The sequence below is a fragment of the Fusarium oxysporum genome, chromosome VIII, assembly GCF_013085055.1.
Source record: "Fusarium oxysporum Fo47 chromosome VIII, complete sequence".
Taxonomy (NCBI): domain Eukaryota; kingdom Fungi; phylum Ascomycota; class Sordariomycetes; order Hypocreales; family Nectriaceae; genus Fusarium; species Fusarium oxysporum.
Genome location: NC_072847.1, coordinates 1,808,034 through 1,826,859, shown reverse-complemented (window position 1 = coordinate 1,826,859; position 18,826 = coordinate 1,808,034). Strand labels below are relative to the sequence as shown.

The window sequence follows — 18,826 nt, the reverse complement described above, 5'->3', positions numbered from 1 at the left end:
TCAACCGTTAAGAAGCTGCGCCAGCCCAGAGTTTCAAATCCAGACTACTGAACCAACGCCAGCCCCTCCATCATCGATCTCCTATCTTCTTCAACGCGTCAGGGACCCTTTACGATCTACTCAAACTAAACCAATTGGAGCCATAAAATCACACTTTGTAGCCGATGGAACTTTCGATCATCGTTGCCACAAAGACATTCAATTAGAGGGAGGAAACCTACCCGTAATTCCCTTTCACACCTCATGAAACGCCTCTGCCATCAAGAAAAGACGTCCTCGTCATGATCCTTGGTCCTATAAGCCTCGTTGACTGTGGAGTATTTCTCATATTTCTTGCACCTCAACTAATATGGCACGCTGGATTCTTTCTGACACTATTCACGGGTCTCAGGGCCCTACCGTTTCTCCGTTGGTTATCCCTCACTACATATCATGCCAGTCTAACTTATTTAACATAAGTGATTCGACTTCCTTATGAGTTCATCACTGACCGTTATCTGACTCATTCAACTCGCCAACTTGCGTTTACTCAGACAGCTACTGTGTTTGAGGATCTTGTGATACGTTGTGTGCGCTATGCCTTCGCCAATATCCCCGCCAAGGTTGGACGAGTCTTCTTCGGCAAACATGTTGCGTTACCATTTATTCACTGGCGCATGCTTCGCCATGGCTATATCAGATCTCCAGTTCACTACAGGGAATACAACATAGGAAAAGTTTGTTTCAATTTCTCACTATGGCTGTGTTGCGGTGACTAACTGCAACAGGGAGATATCAAAATAAAGGGCACCTGGATTATGCATCAACCGGAACATCCTCCAGATTTTGTCCTTTACTATGTACACGGTATGTTCGGAACAATTACTGACCATGTGTTCACATTGCTGATTATCACAAGGTGGTGGGTTCTTGATGGGCTCAAGTTACTTTTACCTCGAATTCCTCATGGCCTGGCATCACCTCCTTGTTGAGGCTGGATTTAATAACCCTGCAATATTTGCACTCGAGTACACATTGGTGCCTGATCAAGTTTACCCAAGGCAAGTCCTGGAGGCACTTGAAGGTTACAAGCATGTCCTTGAAGTCGTGCAAGACGCATCCAAGATCTGCGTTTCGGGAGATTCGGCTGGTGGCTCGTTGATTCTCAGCTTGTTGCTCGAGTTGGGCGCTCAGGCTGGCAATCAAGATAAGAAGGGCATGAAGGTCAACGTCCGGGGCGGCCTCTCAGATGCGGATCCACCTCATCTGCCTCTCCCGCGTATGGCTACCCTAATTTCGCCGTGGATAACACTAATGTCCAACTTACACTACAGCTCCAAAAGTGATTTCTTGGACAAGAGAACCTTGTGGAAATATGCACACGAGTACGCAGGAGAGAACATGGTCCAACAGCAACCGGCTTCTCCTGGTAACTGCGTCGATGAGGGGCTCTGGAGAGCAGCCAGCCCCGAACGAGGATACTTCATCGTCTTTGGAGAAGAGGAAGTATTCGCGCCGGATATTGAAGAATTTCTCAAGCGACAAGCCAAGATTGGGATTCAAGCTGAAGGGCAGAAATTCGACGGAGGAATTCATGCGTGGCCAGTAGCCTCACTATTCCTATCCAGTACAGAGGATAAGAGGCTGCAAGGACTTCGAACTGCTGTCAAGGAGATTAGAAGACGAATGCTTGAATGGGGTACGCTGAATGGGGACAAAGTATAGAATCAGATTAGATCAAGTAAGATTTCATAGACGAGGCCTGTAGGTGGTGAATCAGGAACCATAGTACAAAACTCGGTTTCGTCCTCACCAGGCCTGCTCAGGGATAAAAGCTCAACGTGTATCATCACTAGGATGCAGAGGCAGAAGAGGATATGCATGTAGAAAATTGTGGAGCTCACTTGGTAGAGATTGATACATCTGCCTGCTGAAGTTCAGAGGTGACGTGTCCATAAGCCAGCCCGTAGGTCAGTCACTGATGATGTTGTGGGTGCATCTCAACGATGGGAGCCTGAAGTGAGCGCCTAGGGCTGCCACAAGGCATCCAAGCCATGCCAGTCACTCTGGGATCTGAATCAGCGCTGCATTTCAGCATATTCGTTGGAGAATGGCCCAGGAATGGGCTCCACAGGCGCGCAGGCGGAACATGCGGCTGATATTAGGCATAACTTGTAAAGCAGATAGCGTCAGCCATGTTTATGTTATGTTTGAGGCTGAACATGAAATGCCTGTGATGAGTCTCTGCTGAGGGGCATAGCTAGCTCACAGCCAGAGAACCAACATTACATTATGAGCGTCGAGATATGAGCAAGTGGGTTGAAGAAAAGAAGAGTGAATAAGGTTGTAAACGAAGCGCGTCTTATCCACTAACAAGACTGTAGATGGAAATCTTCCCCAAGTGCAGTATCATTGATAAAACGCGTACTTCGTAAAGTGCAAATGATATTGAATTACGGTGTGGGGCGCACGTGCTAAGCACGTACCATATCCAGCTCGTGCATAAGGTAGCCAGGTACTGAAGGTACCTACGTAGTAGGTGCATAGCGTGGGAAGGATCCCCCTGGATGGTTCCTATCGATTTGGAGGGATCAACTTGAGACGCCGTCGTCTCTGATTTGGGGTTTGGGCGGAAGTCACTTTGTATCCAGGTAGGTACCAGAGAGCGAGTCCCCGCGTCCAGGCTGCGTCCAGTCGTGCATATAAACGCCCGGCATTCCCTCGTTTCCCCCGCCATCGCCATTTGCCGCCGCTGTGTCGAATACGATTGCCGACTAACTTCTGACGCTGACGTTTAAATAACGCCCCTGATAAACATTGCGAAAGCGACTCATGACCACAGTCTCGAGGAGCTTTACTTTGCTTATCTTGTTTTCCATTCCTGGGGACCTACGCTTATTTCGCTATCCATTGCACTCATCAAAAACTTACTTACACCGTCCTCATCTTAAACTCTCTGTCAACCAAAAACTTATCGGCCCACTCAAACAAGATAATCGATAATCGATAATCTGCCAACGAAGCCGCCAGTTTCATTACCTCCTGTTAGATCTCAACCTTTTTCCACTAAAATGTCTAGTCTACGTGGTAATCATCAACTCAATCACTAACCTGCTTGAACTTACTTACCTGAGACTCAACACTTTCTGCCTTGCCGGCTTACACGCGCACCATTACTTCCCGAGCCTCATTTCACCCACGTATTGTACAACCTCCATCCAACAGGGGATTTTGACGGGTGGCCATCTCAATAACAAGGGGTCTTACACACAGCCCCTGGTAACCCGCCGCCCCTCTCACTGCACTGCAACCAACCGCTTCCACATCTAGGTAGTTGTTAAAAAGGTAGGTTAGCTGTTTGTCTTCTTTTACTCCATACTTGTCTACCAACTTCATCACCCTTATCCTACCAGCCTACATGTGGTGACCTTATACTCCACCGTCACGTCAATCATATCACATCGTCATTCCCAACCCCAGTCCGAGACGGGAGCTCGAGCTTGCTGATTCGTGAGCTAAACCTCTTCTTCTTGCTCCCCCTGTCCCCTTTGCGCACGGTTCTTATTAGCACCCAACAGGTGTGAGCAGGTCCGTCTTGTTCATTGGATTTGTTTGATATAATAAGAGCACGACGTTCCTTCAGTTTAATCGCTTTGTTTCTCCTTGGACACCATATTACATGCATCATACTACTACCTGCTATTCTTGTATATTCACATTCCTTTAACTGACCAACCAACCACAAGCACAACAACTTGCACAAAGAAACAACTCGACAAATAAAGCCAGATATTAAGCTTTTATTTATCCTCGATATCCACAACTTGATTGCATTGTCTTTGGTCAAACAAAGTAGCTTCTTCTACAAACGTTCAGAGGCGCTGTACCAAACTTGTTCTGACGCCCTTTTATTCTTGGTACTGGCTATTCTCGAATCACCCCCGCTGTTTCATTCGACCGCACCGCCAAGCATCTACGTTATCCACAACACTATCAAGGACGACCGGCTCGGATTTGCATTGCAACGGGTCTCTATTCGTTCGTTGCTGGACAAAAACAATCTCATCCCGGCCGCTTCGGCGTGCAAGCCCCACCATAATCCTACTCATTCCGCTACTAACACCGCGGACCAAAAAAATATTTATTATGTCGACTGACGACAGCTATGCCCCAAAGTCTCCGGACCTCTCTTCTTTTTATTCAAGTGGCCCCACTCAAGAAGAGCTCCATCATCCACAGCCTGACAGTCACTTTAGCCCGGGATACGAATATAAAGCAGAGTCCCCAACCTACGCCAGATCTGCTTCCTTTTCTTCTTATGTTCCACCATCCTTAAATTTTAACAACAACGGCGGTACATATGATTCTAAGTACCGGCCACAAGTCGACTACGAGCAAGCATCTTCACAACTAAGATCTACAAGACCGGAATATCAATCTTACCGGTCGCGACATTCTTCAATCCAAGACCCCTACGTCTATTCTTCGCCAGACAAACGCCCGTCTTCTGGTAACGGATTCGAGGATACCTTTGCCTCTCCACACACACAGTCACAACACCACACTCCGGCGCGACCTGCGCCGTACGTCCAAGCCTATCCAGAGCAAACTCCGCTTTCCAGCGCGGCTGCGTACGACATATCCTACGCACCACCAGTGGGAACTGGCACAGTAGAACGCGCTTCGACATTCGGTGCTATAGCTTTTGACACAGATATGCCTCCACGCAAAGCCGCGCCGCCTGCAGCGCCCGCTATTGACCCATCCCCCGTTCGAACCAAGTTTCCAACTGCCAGGATTAAACGAATTATGCAGGCTGATGAGGAAGTTGGAAAGGTTGCACAGCAGACCCCGATCGCTGTGGGCAAGGCTCTTGAACTTTTCATGATTCAACTCGTCACAAAAAGCGCCGACGTGGCCAGGGAGAAGGGTTCCAAGAGAGTCACAGCACCAATGCTCAAACATGTAGTCGAGGCCGATGAGCAATGGGATTTCCTTCGTGACATTGTCAGTCGCGTCGAGAACGAGAAGGAGGGTAGTAGATCAAAGGCCAAGCAGGAGAGTTCAAGTGATGAGGAGATTGAAGAGCCCAAGAAGAGAACACGCGGCGGCAGAAGAAAGAAGGCACAATGATCTGCTTTCGATGCGGAGTATTATATGTTGTCTTTGCAAGGTTTGGGATGCGTCATGAGGGATAATGATCAAATGGCAGGCGTTTAGGGGGACTCGCATCGAGCCGGAGTTTGGCGCATTGAAGACAATTCATCGCATGGACTTTTGGCATACTGGGTATTTTAAACGCTTGCGCGCACTGGCGCGCTTGCGGACTGGTGCAATATCAATTGCTGGTGCTGCAAAGCATCTTGGCGAGTACGTTAGCATAATTACACGGCAATTAAAGCAAAGGGACGGCGGCCAAAGCTGTCACCTTGTCACTTACTGGCTACTAAATTATGAAATCCCCGTGTGGTTTGACTCTTGCTTCCTGTCTCTATAAGTTTTGTTCAATTTCGTTCACGATCTAACCCTTACGTTCCCGGTCTGTCTAAGATGCAATTGGGAGTGAAGCTTGGGCATGTTGTGCAATATTATTGTGCCTTCCGTGTCTATCTCTCCAGAATTTTGTTTCTTTACCGACATCATTCCTTATGGCATTAGAGCTACATCTGTGGCAATTGGTCTTCGACCTCAAGCACATTAACGTTTGCCCCAGGTTGTAATATATGGTCTACATATGCTATGATCAAGTTGATGACGCTGGGTGCCTTTCGTCTTGAGTAGTCCAAACCACTTTCAACATAGAGGAACAGTCAATATCGAATTTCATACAGACCATATTGTTGGCGTAACAGAAACAAATAATAGAACTCCAGACATAAGGAATCATTCCCGACGTGCTTACCCTAGAGCCTAGTGTAACCCGTAACCACTGACGTAGGTGGAACTGACGTCAGTACACTTCGCATTGAAATATGGCAACAGTAAATGAGAGCTGGAAATTGAGCATGTAGATAATGGATACAGAGTCCCCTACGGGTAAGACCTTGATCGTAAGTATTGAAATAAACTTGATAAAAAAGGCTCCGAAGTTTATAGTAACCCGCCCATGATTGTAACAACTTACCTAAGTCTTTTTATCACTTAGGATCAAGGTCCCAGGTTTTCTTACCTCCCCAAGAGAGCCTCATGACGGACTACATCATAACTACATAGTAGGTCTCCGGACTCAAGCATGGGTTAACGAGTCGCTCTCGATGGGAAAATATGGAGGAGGATAACAGTCCGAATTGCTCAAAAGGGTCCGGGTCCATGCCTGGACTAAGACCATCCAGAGGTTGTAAGCTTTTGGTGTCGAGTTTGGTGCCTCTCCAATGAACTGTCCAGTGGTTGAAATAACAGCACGGGATTATAAATCAGACAACAAATGCAGAATCCATCATTCTACTCAAGAGGGTTTATGAGTTCCTCCAGAGTACGAAAAAAATCAAGAATATATCAAATTGTAACCCCTGAGCCTCCTGCTCGCAGCCCAGGTACTCAGGGGTTCAATGAGCTTTCTGATTGGACTATCGATCGTTTGCCTTCACTTCTCTGCCCGAGGTGAGAGCTCCCGTCCCTAGCTTGCAATGCCAAGGCCTGAGCTGTCCGTTCCGGCTCCCTAACAATATCCACTAATATCCGCAACGACTCCTGTAAATCTTCTGAAGAACAAATCACCCTCCACTGACTCTGGGCTTGGACGGTTTCGTCAACCTCGAACATCAACCAGCTTGAAACCGTCGTCACTCTTGCGAATGGTCTCTTGATTGACTCTCCCTGCTGTCACGCCCGTTCTCTCCCCACGATATCCTGTATTTCTTCCTTCATTTTTAGCTCAGACCCTAGATGACGAACCGCCAGCTGTCCCTTACAGGCGCTCGCTCCCCCGCGTAAACCAAAACCAATGTCGTGGGACTTGCTTCAGAGGTTCCTCGAGTCCGACGTCTTCAACTCCAACCCCTTTCTCCCCGTCTCATACCTCTCGTGAGTCTCCTACAAACCCCTGCACGTCCTACAGAAGCCGCCGATACTGGTCGCCATACACATTTGTTAGGCCTCTTCATTCTCGCTTCTTCCGCCCTCTCCGACGTCGCCAATCGCTAATGCCACCTGTCGCAACAGCCGATATGCCGACCACGTGGGGATTCACTATGTTCTCTGCCAGAAGCTCCGCCAGTTTCCCTACGAGGATATTGAGTTCTTTCTACCGCAATTATGTCACCTCATAATCAGCGTGCATAATGAGTCAATGGCTTTGGAAGAGTTTTTGATGGACTTGTGCGAAGAATCCGTCACAGCAGCGCTGCTGGTACGTTTTGATGATGATATTCAACCGACAACCCTTTGGGATGGAATGCGCGAGCCACTGCGTCATGGGAACGGTGATTGACTGGGATACGGCGAAAAGAAAACTGACAATTGCGTGCGCAGACCTTCTGGCTCTTTCAAACATATCTTCACGATCTCTCCTCGAATCCGCAATCCGACTCGTTTCAGACATGTCGCCGTGTCTACAACAAGGTTCAGCACATTGTGTTTGGACTTGCTGATACCGCTCGTCATGAGAAGATCACGGAAAACGTCCTACCAGTCACGGTTCTTTCTAGTTTTGTCCTTGCCAGTATTGCGCTGCCCATGTTCCCCCAGTGGGCTGGCCCTCTCGCAGTCGCCCAAGCTCGCAAGCCTCAACCCATCACCAATGAAACGCAGGAACCGAGGGAGAACCCCAAGCCCACGAGGGCTCGCACAGTTACCGTCGGAAACTCGCGATCGCGGCGTGCCCGAGATAATGGACGGACCTTTAGTGCACCAGATCCTAAAGGGTCAAGAGACTCTTCACCCAAGCCTGCGCGCAGTCCTCGACCGCCTTCGGTGATTATTCCGCCGCAAAGGTCTAAGACACCAGTTGGGATGACTCGGCCATCCGCTCTTGAGCTGAGATCACTGGAAGCTAAGCTCAGCACGTCATCTCTTCCACTGCCATCAGCTCAACCTACTACCAGACCGACGACCCCAAACTCAGCAGGTAATGCGCAGCGCCCGGTCGACAACGCAACCCGACGGCATTCGCACCACGCAAAAGCAGTCCTTACTGTCAGCGACATGTCGCCAGTGCAAAAGACGAGGCTTTTGAGACAACATTATTTCAGGTCACAAACACAATTCTTGACGGCCCTGGAAGGCATCTCGAACCGATTAGTACTGGTCCCCAAACCCGCTCGAATGAGCGCATTGCGAGCCGAATTGGCTTTAATATCACAGGACTTACCTGCTGAGATTGATATTCCCGTCATTTGCCCCCCAACTCTGGTTAATGGATCGCCAGGGAAGAGCCGCCATCACCGTATCGTTCGTGTGAACCCTGCCGAAGCGACAGTGCTCAATAGTGCCGAGAAGGTTCCTTATCTGATCATGGTAGAGGTTTTGAGAGATGACTTCTCTTTCGACCCTGACGCACCCGAAAATGACCGACTCCTTAACAGCTTACTAGGAGGTAGCGCTCGCGCAAAGCGTATATTCGATCTTTCTGACTCACCTCGCCTCTCCCCCACGGTAAAGGCGCCAGAGCCTCTTCTAGACAGTGTCTTTGAACCTGCTTCGGGCGATCTGGGAAGCTCGCCACTTTTGAAGGGCATAGATGAGTCACCAGTTAGAGTCTCTTCGAGACCAGCACAGAACCATACTGCTCAGCGTCTGCCAAGTGGAGCTACAACATCTTCCTCGACATTGGATTTGACAACGCCGCGATCATCGGGCACAGGAACTTCGCGATCTAACAGCCCAGGACCCGTCTCACGAAGAATGACCATGCCCATTCAGCGAAGCGCACCAGCTGACCAGCCTGACTTCGGTGCCTTAGCCACGCATATGCGAACTGCTTCTCAGATGCTTGCACAGCTGGAAGCCACCAGTGGAAAGCGCCCAAAGCAGGAAGTAGCTGCTATCAGAGCTAAGATCATCGCCAGCATGCAGAGCCTTGAGGAGAAGAGCTTCGATGTTGACGAGCAAGGCCCAACCTTCGACACAATTATCGCTAAAGCCAGCACAACGCCGATCCCTGTACACAACCCTGACCTGGAGGAAGACGTACAGATTGACCCGAACCTGAACGCTAGTGCAGGACGTGAGCGTATGGAGAACGATATCAAAACTGGTGGTGTCCAACGGCGTGGAGATCGTGATGACCCTAGTGCGGCCGTCTTTGGTGAAGCTTGGGAAGCTAAGAAGGAACGAATTCGCAAGTCATCGCCTTATGGCTGGATGAAGAATTGGGATCTCGTTAGTGTCATCGTCAAGACAGGAGCTGATCTTCGACAAGAGGCATTTGCTTGCCAGCTCATCGATGTGTGTCATAAAATTTGGGTTGATGCCGGCACTGATGTCTGGGTCAAACGTATGCGAATCCTGGTAACTGGGGAGTCGTCGGGTCTGATCGAAACCATTACGAGTGGCGTGTCCCTCCACTCGCTGAAGCGAAGTCTAACGCTGGCCTCCGTTGAGTCCGGCCAGAACCCTCGTAACCGCATTGCGACACTGAGAGACCATTTTCTCAAAGCGTTTGGCAAACCTGATAGCAAAGAGTTCCAGGCTGGCGTTGATGCGTTCAAAAAGTCACTGGCAGCATACAGCATCATCTCTTACGTTCTCCAACTCAAGGACAGACACAACGGCAATGTATTGGTGGATAGCGAGGGCCACATTATCCATATCGACTTTGGCTTTATGCTTTCCAATTCGCCTGGCTCAGTTGGGTTTGAGGCGGCGCCATTCAAGTTGACGCATGAGTATGTCGATGTTTTGGGTGGACCACTTTCTCCTGATTTTGAAGACTACAAGAGACTTTGCAAGCAAGCATTTCAAGGCAAGTTACACCAGAAATACGATGTAAGAATTGTGCTAATACTGTGTTAAGCTTTGCGTCGCTCGGCAGACAACATTATTGACCTGGTAGCGATGATGGGACATGACTCCAGGATGCCCTGCTTTGCAGTGGGCATCGCTCAAGTGACGAATACCCTTCGACAGAGGTTCCAGCTTCATCTGAGCGCCGAAGAAGCGGAACATTTTGTTGATGATCTCGTTGCCAAATCATTTGGCAGTTACTACACTCGACTGTAAGTTAAACCTCATTCTGAGTTTCAAATACCGCGTATTGACCTGTCTCAGCTATGACACATTCCAATATCGTACACAGGGGATCTACTAGACAAGTTCAACACAAAAAAGACTCGATAGGCAGGGAGTAGTTGATTTCAACGCATAAGAGAAAAATTCAAATGCTAGGAGTAGCATTGGGATAATTCGGGGGCATATGAGATGGCGTTGCGGATGATAGACATGGCTGAATAGCCGAAACACTTACTGATGCGAGTTTTATATGACAACTGATGATTGCGCATGGTGAGGAGGATAGGAAGTGGTGTGGATTTTTCATTACGGGGTAGAAGGGACGTAGAATGAGGGGACGAATGAATACTGGAAGACTTCTTAAGGCAGTGCCGACATACGCATCCAAGAATTTTCCTATCATGTCCCAGTGACAGCTATACTGACGACTGCCTTGCTTGCCTTGATGCAATACGGACAAGGTTGATTCAACGTGTAACTCATGCATAGACTCATCACCTACTGACCTCACTTCAGCGCTGACTTTATATAATGACTCCAAGAGCGCCTTTTCATTTCAAGACAGGATTCACGATACCTGCAAAACTGTCAAGCAAGACCCTGCTACCTCTAACCTGCAAACCTATTTTTAAGTCTCTTGCCCCATGGTCCTCGCTTCCCGCCGCCCAGCTGAACCCTAAGCTGGCATCCCGATGAAAACTCGTGTAAGTGTTTCTGATTTTAATGCAACATCCCTTTCCCCTTCTTTTTTTTAGCTACTCGTACATGAAAGATTTGATTCCGCATAATGCATCAACCGCCAACACCTGATAGTGAAGAAAAAAAAGGAGGGTAAATGTTGCTTCCATCTTGTGAAGCTTTGAGATTAGTGTGGAATGAGAAATGATCAAAACATGGCCTTCATTGTCTTATCGACTTGGTGGCACGTTTCTTGGAAGACCGTTGGAGTTTCTAACCCCATCGATCACCCTCCCTTTCTGCCTCGAGTCTTCGCATTCTCTCTTCTTCGTCGCCACCATTGATAGCTTCGCTTCGACGTGATGCAGCAGCAGACGTTGACGAGCCCGTCCGACGGCCTTTGCGCGAGCCTGCATCGTCGCCGTCATCGCCCCGGCTGCGTTTCCAACCCGCCATACCTGCGATACGTTGCGCTTCTTTAAGCAAGCGCTCGCGATCACGGGCCTCACGCTCGAGCGTGTGAGGGTCTTTGCCCGAGTTTTCGGTGCGACTCGAAGAGCCGGTTTTCACTTTCGTGTCGTGACCGCGAGGACCAGAGATAGGCTTCGAGTCTCCAGCATCAATCGACTCGCGTCTGCTGCTATATCTCGAACCTCGATCGCGATCGCGATCGCGATCCCGTTCTCTGTCTCGGTCCCTGCCACTCTCCCGATCTTTGTCCTTCTCTCTCTCTCTGTCACGGTCGCGATCGCGTCGGTCCCTATCCCGATGTCGATCTTTGCGATCCTTATCTTTCCGGTCTTTGTCACTACGATCTCTGTCCTTTTCCCGACGCCGGTCGCGGTCGTAGTCTCTATCCCGGTGCGAGGGGCGGTGGCTGGACTTTTTGCGATCGTCATTGTCCTTTTCTCGATCCCTCCGCTTGTCCGAGTCTCTATCTCGACGGCTGCGGTGGCTGGATCTTTTGGATTCAGCTGGTGATGCGGAACGGTTTCGGTCAGTATATTTTTCATCCTTATCCTTGTCCTTGGAACGTGAAGACTCTTCATCATCGTGAAAGTGACGCCGGCTTCTATGCTTCTTGCGTCGCGAATCGTCATCATAGCCATCGTCCTCAACAGACTCTGAGCGATGACGCCTACGTCGACGGGAGCTTCGATGTCCCCTGCTGCGACTACGACTTCTGCTGACGGTTCGAGATGCTGATCCTGTTTGGTCATGGTCTCGGTCTCGGTCTCGGTCGCGTTTGTCATGATCGCGAGGTCGCTCTTTGCTCTGCTCATGACGGGACTCACGATCCTTGTCCTTTTCACGAGCGTCAGCAGTAATTGGAGTTGGAGAACTACTCCTGGACCGGGATCGGCCTCGGTCTGCTGGGCTATCTCTCACTCCAGTCGGTTTAGAGGGAGGGACTTCACTTCCCACCTGGTAACCGCGTGCTCGAAGATGATGAAGACTTGTGTTAGGGAGCCCCTGTCTCATAGCTTTGGGCCCAGTAGGCGCATTCAAAGGAACATCAGCGGCTGCAACTGGACGGACAGCACCGGAAACATTACCCTGAGCAAGGTCTGAGTTTCCAGGTCCCGTATTACGTGTTGTAGAGGAAGCATCACCGGTAGCGGCATCCGCATTGCCTATGGCCTCACTGGATCCATCAGCTTGTCCGGCATCAGCAGGCCCTTCAGTGCTATCGCCCTGAATAGGTTGACCGCTTTCATCAACTTGCTGCTGGCCATCACCCTGATCGACACCGTTCTGACCATTCTGACCGGGCCCAATCTGCGGGAATTGGCCTTGGGTCTGATCCTGGTAGTTTGGGTTGCCTCCGAACTGGTAACCTCCACGGCCATATCCTCCGTAGTAACCACGGCCACGGCCTCGACCACGTCCGAAAGTGTTGCGGCGATAGTCATTGAATTGACCATAATTACCTTGATTGTATCCTGTCTGGAATCCTGAGTTAAAGCCTCCAAAGTCACCAGTTCCCATGCCAGGACCATTTTGATTGTAATTATTCTGGTCGAAATTCCACGACTGTGAACCGTTCCAGTTATTATTGGAGCCTTGGCCAAATCCACCTCCAAAGCCACCCATGCCGTTCATGCCCATGCCTTGAAAGCCACCGTTCATGTACATGTTCTGCATCGTCATTGGGTCCATGCCCATGCCCGGCATACCTATAGACATACATGTCAGTATTTACTACCACGTGTGCGCTGATTCATTTCACAAACTTACCCATCATGGGAAAGCCACCGAAGGAGTTCGGCGTCATTCCGTTCTGCATAGCCATCATCATCTGCATCTGGTTGAAGTCACCAGAGCTAGAGAATGAGCCATTCGGAAAATTGCCATTCATTGACTCGGAATCAGGCTTCTCTTGGTCTTGGTCCTCGTCGTTTTCGGCGTCCATTTGTTGTTCGTTTTCTTCGCCGGCGCCGTTGATTCCTCCTTCACCATTTTGTGTCGTAAGAGTCTGCTCGTCAGAGTACTCGATGGGTGCGTCCTCTGTGCTGCCCTCGGCAGGTGCGCTCTGAGCATCACCTGCCTCGACTTGCCGAGGACTCTCAGTAGCAGGAGTGTCATCATGATGAGTAATACTCTCCTTGAAAAATGTTAGTGGAAGGTCCTTGACGAGAATCGGAAATTTCAGTACCTGGACTACGTATGGAGCAGGAGCGCCTTCATCAACTTTGTCAGCGCTATCGACCTGTACTGATGATGGTGCGTCGACCCCCGAAATCTGTTCTATGGGTGTCTCGATCGCAGATGTTTCGGTTGTCGGGAGATTCTGTTTAGGCGCCTCAACTGGCGTCGCTGGCTCTGAGTCTTTGTCTTCCTTCGGTCGGCTTGCCTCGCGTTTCTTCTCCGCAGTGCGCAGGAAGACCCTGATTGTGGTTCTCAATGATTTGTTGGGATTGCAATCCTCGGCGGACAAGGGTGAGTGTTCGCAAACAGGACACGACGCGGGTAGATTGGATTGACCTTGACGCAGTGTTAGCACGAGGATGTAGTGGGCGAGCTTGTAAGGACCAATCGCGTACATGATTCGCATATTGCCTGTTCGCAACAAGGAAGACGGTAGGCGTTGACCGCGAGCTTGCTGCAGATCGCGCATCGCAACTTGATTGGAATATCGTCGGGCGCAAGGGACCTGCAGAAAGGGCATTAGCTTGCGCGTTGGCGCGGTCTTTCAGGCTGTGTAACATACCGAATCAGCTCCGCCTGAGCTTCTGTGATTGTTGATGCCATTGCGAAGTGTTGCTGATCTGTTACAAAGCAGCCCCAAAACCAAGGGCAGAGCCTAAGATAGCAGAAGAAGCGTCATGGGAAGGTTGTGTGTTGTAAGAAATGATGGGAGAAAGAGAAGAGGAGAGCAGAGGAGGGAAAGGTTATGCTCAGGCAGATATGCAGCAAGGCCGATCTTTTTTAATGGTTCTGGTGCAACAGAATCACAGTCACTGTGATCGATTGGCGCGACGTTAGGGAATCACTAAGAGAGCTAAGTAGCTACTTATGCAGTAATTCAACTCGGTCAAAGAACAGTGAAGAAAAGAAAATGATTAGTATAAAGAGAGAAGCCAGGCCTGTTTGCTTCTGACGCAAAGGCCAACGGCAACTGGCTACTAAAGGGCTCTGATGAGGTTCAAAATCGTGGAAAAAAGAGTGGGTCACAGACGCACGCCAAGCCCAACAGGTAGAGGCGGCAGAATCCGATAGTGATCACGTGAGCAATAAGAGTATTGTCGTAAATACGTACGACCATAGCAGTAAGAAATGAAGAAGTATCGAATGCTTGTACATATCAAAGGAGAAAGACTGGATTTGGTGGACTAATGTGCAAAGACCGGATTACAAAGAATGTTTCGATTGCGGATTGGTTGAGTAATTATTGCAATTCGTACTGAGGTGTGAGGTGAGCTGAAATAATTGATAACTAACAGAGCGCTCAGATACAAGGTTGACTCTGAATCATAGAGACGTGATATTTACTGAGTTTGCAGAGGACTTAAACAAGTGAAAAACGATTAATGAATCGTTGTTTGGGTTAGGCTAGCGACTGATATTGTTAGAGCACACAAGAGGTACACAGGTACCTAGTTCCTGATACAAAAGAAACTCTTTCCCAAAGCCTTTTGGAAGTGGTATATGCTCAGTCCATCAGTTTTGTTATTACGAGAAAGAGATAGACAAGACCACTAATTGTCCATACATGCCGCAACAAAACTCAGCTAGGTAGTAACAGGAAAAGAAACGAAAAAACCGCAGAGTCAACTCCCATGCTCTCCTCAGCATCAATCCCAAGCAAACGGCTCGCAGGAAAAGGGCAGCATAACGTGCAATACAAAATCAATTGTCGTGTGCACCTCCAACTCATCCTCTCACCCTCATCGACCCATACGCCACTTGACTCCGTCTAGCAAGCACAGCTGTCCTTAGCACCAACATCCTTGGGACCACCGAGATTCACTCTTTGCTCCTCGCCTGCCCGGCTGGTAGCATTCGATGCGCCAGCTCCTCTGGCACTCTTCAATGACGTCTCGGGTATGGCGTTTGCGATGGCAGTGAAAACCTCGGTAACGTTATGTCCGCTCTTGGCACTGGTCTCAAAGAATAGTAATCCCTCCTCTTCCGCGTATGCCTGAGCCTCTTCTGTTGGAACCTTGCGTGCGTCGCCAGAGTCGTCCCCTTCCTCACCATCTTCACCATCAGCAGCAGCGCCAGAGTCACCCGTAAGATCCAGCTTGTTGCCAACCAGTGCGATAACGATGCCGGGAGATGCTTGTCGCTGCAACTCTGCAACCCAGTGCTTGGCCTTGATCAGAGATGTAGGTTTGGTGAGATCATAAACGACGAGAGCGGCCTGAGCATTTCGGTAGTACATTGGAGCCAGTGAGGCGAAGCGCTCCTGGCCGGCGGTATCCCAAATCTCAAACTTGATTGTCCTTGTGGGGAGGTTGCATTTTTGGGTCAAGAAGGCGGCTGTTGACGCTAACTGTCAGCGACGTAATGGAAGGACTGGGGATGCACAAGATACATACCACCAATAGTGGGTTCCTTGTTTTCTTGGAAGTCGTTGTTAACGAAGCGCAAAACGAGAGACGACTATCAGCTCAATTAGTATGCTAGGAGATGCTTTCGCAGCATGTGATTGTCCAAGCGCACCTTTCCGACGGCGGCTTCACCGAGAAGCACCAGCTTGACGCTGCTGCTGGGCTTCGGGGCGTTGGCAGAGTCGGCCATGATTGCGGGATCCCTCGGAGATGAGGTCAAGTTGGATGAAGTAGTTTCTTTATGGTTGAGACAAGTCGGAAGATCGATATCGTCGTAAACAAACGGACACGTAGCGTAAACGGGGGGTTATTAAACACAGAACGATTATCGGGAGTTTAACGGTCTTGATGGATGTTGCCTGGGGCAGAGGAGGTAAAGACGCGACGTCAGTAAGTAAGGTAGAGTTACCGCAAGGTTAGTAGTGGAGGTCAGTCGAGTCGGTACTGTAGAAGCACCTGCATGGAGTGTATCTAAGGAGGTAGCAGCCGTAGCGGCGAAGGGCCCAGTTCCAGGCGCTTTTCTAGAGGCCTTTAGTGGCCGGGGTTGGTCAGTTTGCTTCCCTGATGACGAAGCCACATGCAGCCGCTGCCAGCACTCAAGGCAGCTAAGAAAAGAGTGGTCCTTGATTGGTTGATGTCAAAGCAGCTGGACACCCTTCGGTTTAATATTTCACCATATTCCGACTCCCCGCCAATTTTTCAAAGCGGCAGAAAAAAAAAAGTTGGGACAAGCGCATGGAAGCTCTAATTGGGTCTTGTTGATAAAGATAGTGCCGCTTGTTGCAGTCTTTTCTTACACTCATTCTCTCAACGCATGATCAATTGCTTCTTTATTTAATCCCTTGCTTGCTTCCAAGAACTATATCCACCATGGGGAAGTCCACCGAGGACCCCAAAAACACCAAGCGCACCCTCCTCGATGATAGCGACTCCGAATCAGAAGATGGAGGCGCCGCTATTGCCACGACCGGCTTCAAGGTGAACGAGGACTTTGCCCGTCGTTTCGAGCACAACAAGAAACGAGAAGAGAGACAAAGACTAGAGGAGAAGTTCAAGAATACAGGAAAGCAGCCAGACAATGACGACGACGACGACGAGTCGTCCTCGTCTGACGAGGAGGAAGATGAAGATGGCTTTCTTGCTACTGAAGATCTCGACGCCCAGATCTCTGCCACTCTCCAAGCCATTCGAAACAAGGACCCCAAGGTCTACGACAAGGAAGTGACCTTCTACAAGCCCGATGACCCCGCCGTCACAGCAACCGAGAAGGAAAAGAAGGAAAAGCCAGTCTACTTGAAGGATTACCACCGAGAAAAGTACATGCGAGGTGACACTGGTGCCGACGATGCCGACGAGGATGTACCCATGACCTACAACCAGGAACAAGATGTTCTCAAGAATTCAATCGTGGCTGAGATGCATGCTGCCGCCAATGAAGACTCTGACGACGAGGACGGCGGTTTCATGAAGCGAAAGGAGACAGAGGAGGCGGACTCAAATGGTGTACACCCCTCGCGGAAAGCAGCTATGGCCATCACCGAGGTTGATGTTGCCAACGCCGATAAGAACCCTGAGACTTTCTTATCAAATTTCATGAGCGCGCGTGCCTGGGTCCCCCCAGATGGTTCGAACTGGAAAGCGTTCGAGTCGGATGAAGGAGAGGATGATGATGACCGCGCCGACCAGTTCGAACAGGCTTACAACTTGCGATTCGAGGACCCAGAGCGGAGCAACGAATTCCTTCGATCATATGCTCGTGATGTTGCCGCAGCCAAGTCAGTCAGGCGTGAGGAGAAGACTGGTCGCAAGCGTCAACGTGAACTCGAACGTGAGCGCAAGGAGGCCGAGAAGAAGGAGAGGCGTGAGGAGAAGGCTCGTCTAAAGAAGCTCAAGCTTGATGAAGCCCAGGAAAAGCTGCGTAAGATCAAGCGCACAGCTGGCAATGCGGGCAAGGATCTCACCGATGAGGACTGGATCAAGTTCCTCGACGACGCATGGGAGGATGACAAGTGGGAGGAGGAGATGAGGAAGCGATTTGGTGACGATTACTATGCTCAACAAGATGATGCTGTAGCATCAGAGGACGAGGAACAAGACGGCGAAAAGAAGAAGTCCAAGCATCCCAAGAAGCCAAAATGGGATGATGATATCGACATCAAGGATATCATTCCAGATTTCGAGGACGATGAGAAGAAGCCAAACATTAGCCTAAGTGATGTCGAAGACGACGCTCAGGAGGATGAGGATGGTCGGGCCTCCAAGAAGCGCAAGACAGACCACAAGAAGGCCCGCAAGGAGTCCCAGAAGCAAGCTCGTCAGGAGCGCGCCAAGCTTGAGGCTCTTGTAGACTCCAAACTTGAGCTTACCGACCATGCCATCTTCAAGCAATCGTCTCATGCTCCTTTCCGCTACCGCGAGACCTCCCCTCAATCTTTTGGCATGACCGCGCGCGATATTCTCCTCGCTCCCTCCGACGCTGCCCTCAACGACTATGCTGGTCTCAAGAAACTTGCCACCTTCCGCGACCAGGAGAAGAAGCGCAAAGACAAGAAGCGTCTCGGTAAGAAGGCTCGTCTACGCCAGTGGCGTCGTGAGATCTTTGGAAAGGAGTATGAGCGCGATGGTCCTACATATGGCTTCGAGCGCTTGATCTCTGCCGATGAAGACGCTGGTGGCGCCGTGATCGAGCCCGCGAGTGATAAGAAGAGAAAGCACAAGAAGGAAGATGGCGAGGAGGATAATGTGGTAGGCGATGTTGGTGAGAGGAAGAAGAAGCGAAAGAGGTCCAAGAGCAAGAAGAATGCTACTACCACTACAGCGGAGGAATAGAAGGGTGTTGGGGGGATCGATCAAGATACCACTGCGATAGCATAACAAAAATCAGGCGTTCCATGTTGTATTTCTAGTTAAGCTGTTTTTTAAGTAGCAGTGTTGGGCCCATCCCATCA

The 18,826-nt window shown here is 49.8% G+C and overlaps 6 protein-coding genes across 6 annotated transcripts; 4 read left to right on the top strand and 2 right to left on the bottom strand.

Annotated features, from left to right (window-relative positions):
• Positions 1 to 281: 281 nt before the first annotated feature.
• FOBCDRAFT_322037 (Alpha/Beta hydrolase protein) lies at positions 282 to 1,899 on the top strand (the record flags this gene model as incomplete). The annotated part of the gene is made up of 4 exons (XM_031188467.3): positions 282 to 408; positions 460 to 716; positions 768 to 846; positions 899 to 1,899. 4 exons carry the CDS (start codon positions 282 to 284, stop codon positions 1,702 to 1,704), a joined length of 1,269 nt encoding a protein of 422 aa, XP_031035732.2. The 3' UTR covers positions 1,705 to 1,899.
• Positions 1,900 to 4,125: 2,226 nt separating this feature from the next.
• Positions 4,126 to 5,441, top strand: FOBCDRAFT_297134 (uncharacterized protein; the record flags this gene model as incomplete). The annotated part of the gene is made up of 1 exon (XM_031188468.3): positions 4,126 to 5,441. One exon carries the CDS (start codon positions 4,126 to 4,128, stop codon positions 5,110 to 5,112), a length of 987 nt encoding a protein of 328 aa, XP_031035733.2. The 3' UTR covers positions 5,113 to 5,441.
• A 1,255-nt stretch (positions 5,442 to 6,696) lies between these two features.
• On the top strand, positions 6,697 to 10,572 carry FOBCDRAFT_229457 (kinase-like domain-containing protein). Its single transcript, XM_059609805.1, has 5 exons — positions 6,697 to 7,002; positions 7,141 to 7,327; positions 7,450 to 9,880; positions 9,932 to 10,133; positions 10,186 to 10,572. Exons 1-5 carry the CDS (start codon positions 6,923 to 6,925, stop codon positions 10,223 to 10,225), a joined length of 2,940 nt encoding a protein of 979 aa, XP_059465614.1. The 5' UTR covers positions 6,697 to 6,922; the 3' UTR covers positions 10,226 to 10,572.
• Positions 10,573 to 11,097: 525 nt separating this feature from the next.
• Positions 11,098 to 14,449, bottom strand: FOBCDRAFT_297132 (uncharacterized protein; the record flags this gene model as incomplete). The annotated part of the gene is made up of 4 exons (XM_059611904.1): positions 14,036 to 14,449; positions 13,869 to 13,978; positions 13,063 to 13,809; positions 11,098 to 13,001 (listed from the first exon to the last, which is right to left on the bottom strand). Exons 1-4 carry the CDS (start codon positions 14,074 to 14,076, stop codon positions 11,098 to 11,100), a joined length of 2,802 nt encoding a protein of 933 aa, XP_059465613.1. The 5' UTR covers positions 14,077 to 14,449.
• Positions 14,450 to 14,832: 383 nt separating this feature from the next.
• Positions 14,833 to 16,370, bottom strand: FOBCDRAFT_48057 (ras family-domain-containing protein). Its single transcript, XM_059612214.1, has 3 exons — positions 15,991 to 16,370; positions 15,867 to 15,930; positions 14,833 to 15,807 (listed from the first exon to the last, which is right to left on the bottom strand). The coding sequence occupies exons 1-3, from the start codon at positions 16,066 to 16,068 to the stop codon at positions 15,242 to 15,244; spliced, it is 708 nt and encodes a 235-aa protein (XP_059465612.1). The 5' UTR covers positions 16,069 to 16,370; the 3' UTR covers positions 14,833 to 15,241.
• Positions 16,227 to 18,707, top strand: FOBCDRAFT_278088 (KRI1-like family C-terminal-domain-containing protein; the record flags this gene model as incomplete). Its single annotated transcript, XM_031188479.3, has 2 exons — positions 16,227 to 16,268; positions 16,758 to 18,707. 2 exons carry the CDS (start codon positions 16,227 to 16,229, stop codon positions 18,705 to 18,707), a joined length of 1,992 nt encoding a protein of 663 aa, XP_031035744.3.
• Positions 18,708 to 18,826: the final 119 nt, after the last annotated feature.

Bases quoted from the DNA above. Each gene is read 5' to 3' on its own strand.
- FOBCDRAFT_229457 (XM_059609805.1), top strand. From the start codon at position 6,923: ATGTCGTGGGACTTGCTTCAGAGGTTCCTCGAGTCCGACGTCTTCAAC. The intron at 9,881-9,931 runs GCAAGTTACACC...TACTGTGTTAAG, and splicing joins TTGCAAGCAAGCATTTCAAG to CTTTGCGTCGCTCGGCAGAC. The intron at 10,134-10,185 runs GTAAGTTAAACC...GACCTGTCTCAG, and splicing joins GGCAGTTACTACACTCGACT to CTATGACACATTCCAATATC.
- FOBCDRAFT_48057 (XM_059612214.1), bottom strand. From the start codon at position 16,068: ATGGCCGACTCTGCCAACGCCCCGAAGCCCAGCAGCAGCGTCAAGCTG. The intron at 15,931-15,990 runs GTGCGCTTGGAC...TTGAGCTGATAG, and splicing joins GTGAAGCCGCCGTCGGAAAG to TCGTCTCTCGTTTTGCGCTT. The intron at 15,808-15,866 runs GTATGTATCTTG...TAGCGTCAACAG, and splicing joins CAAGGAACCCACTATTGGTG to CCGCCTTCTTGACCCAAAAA.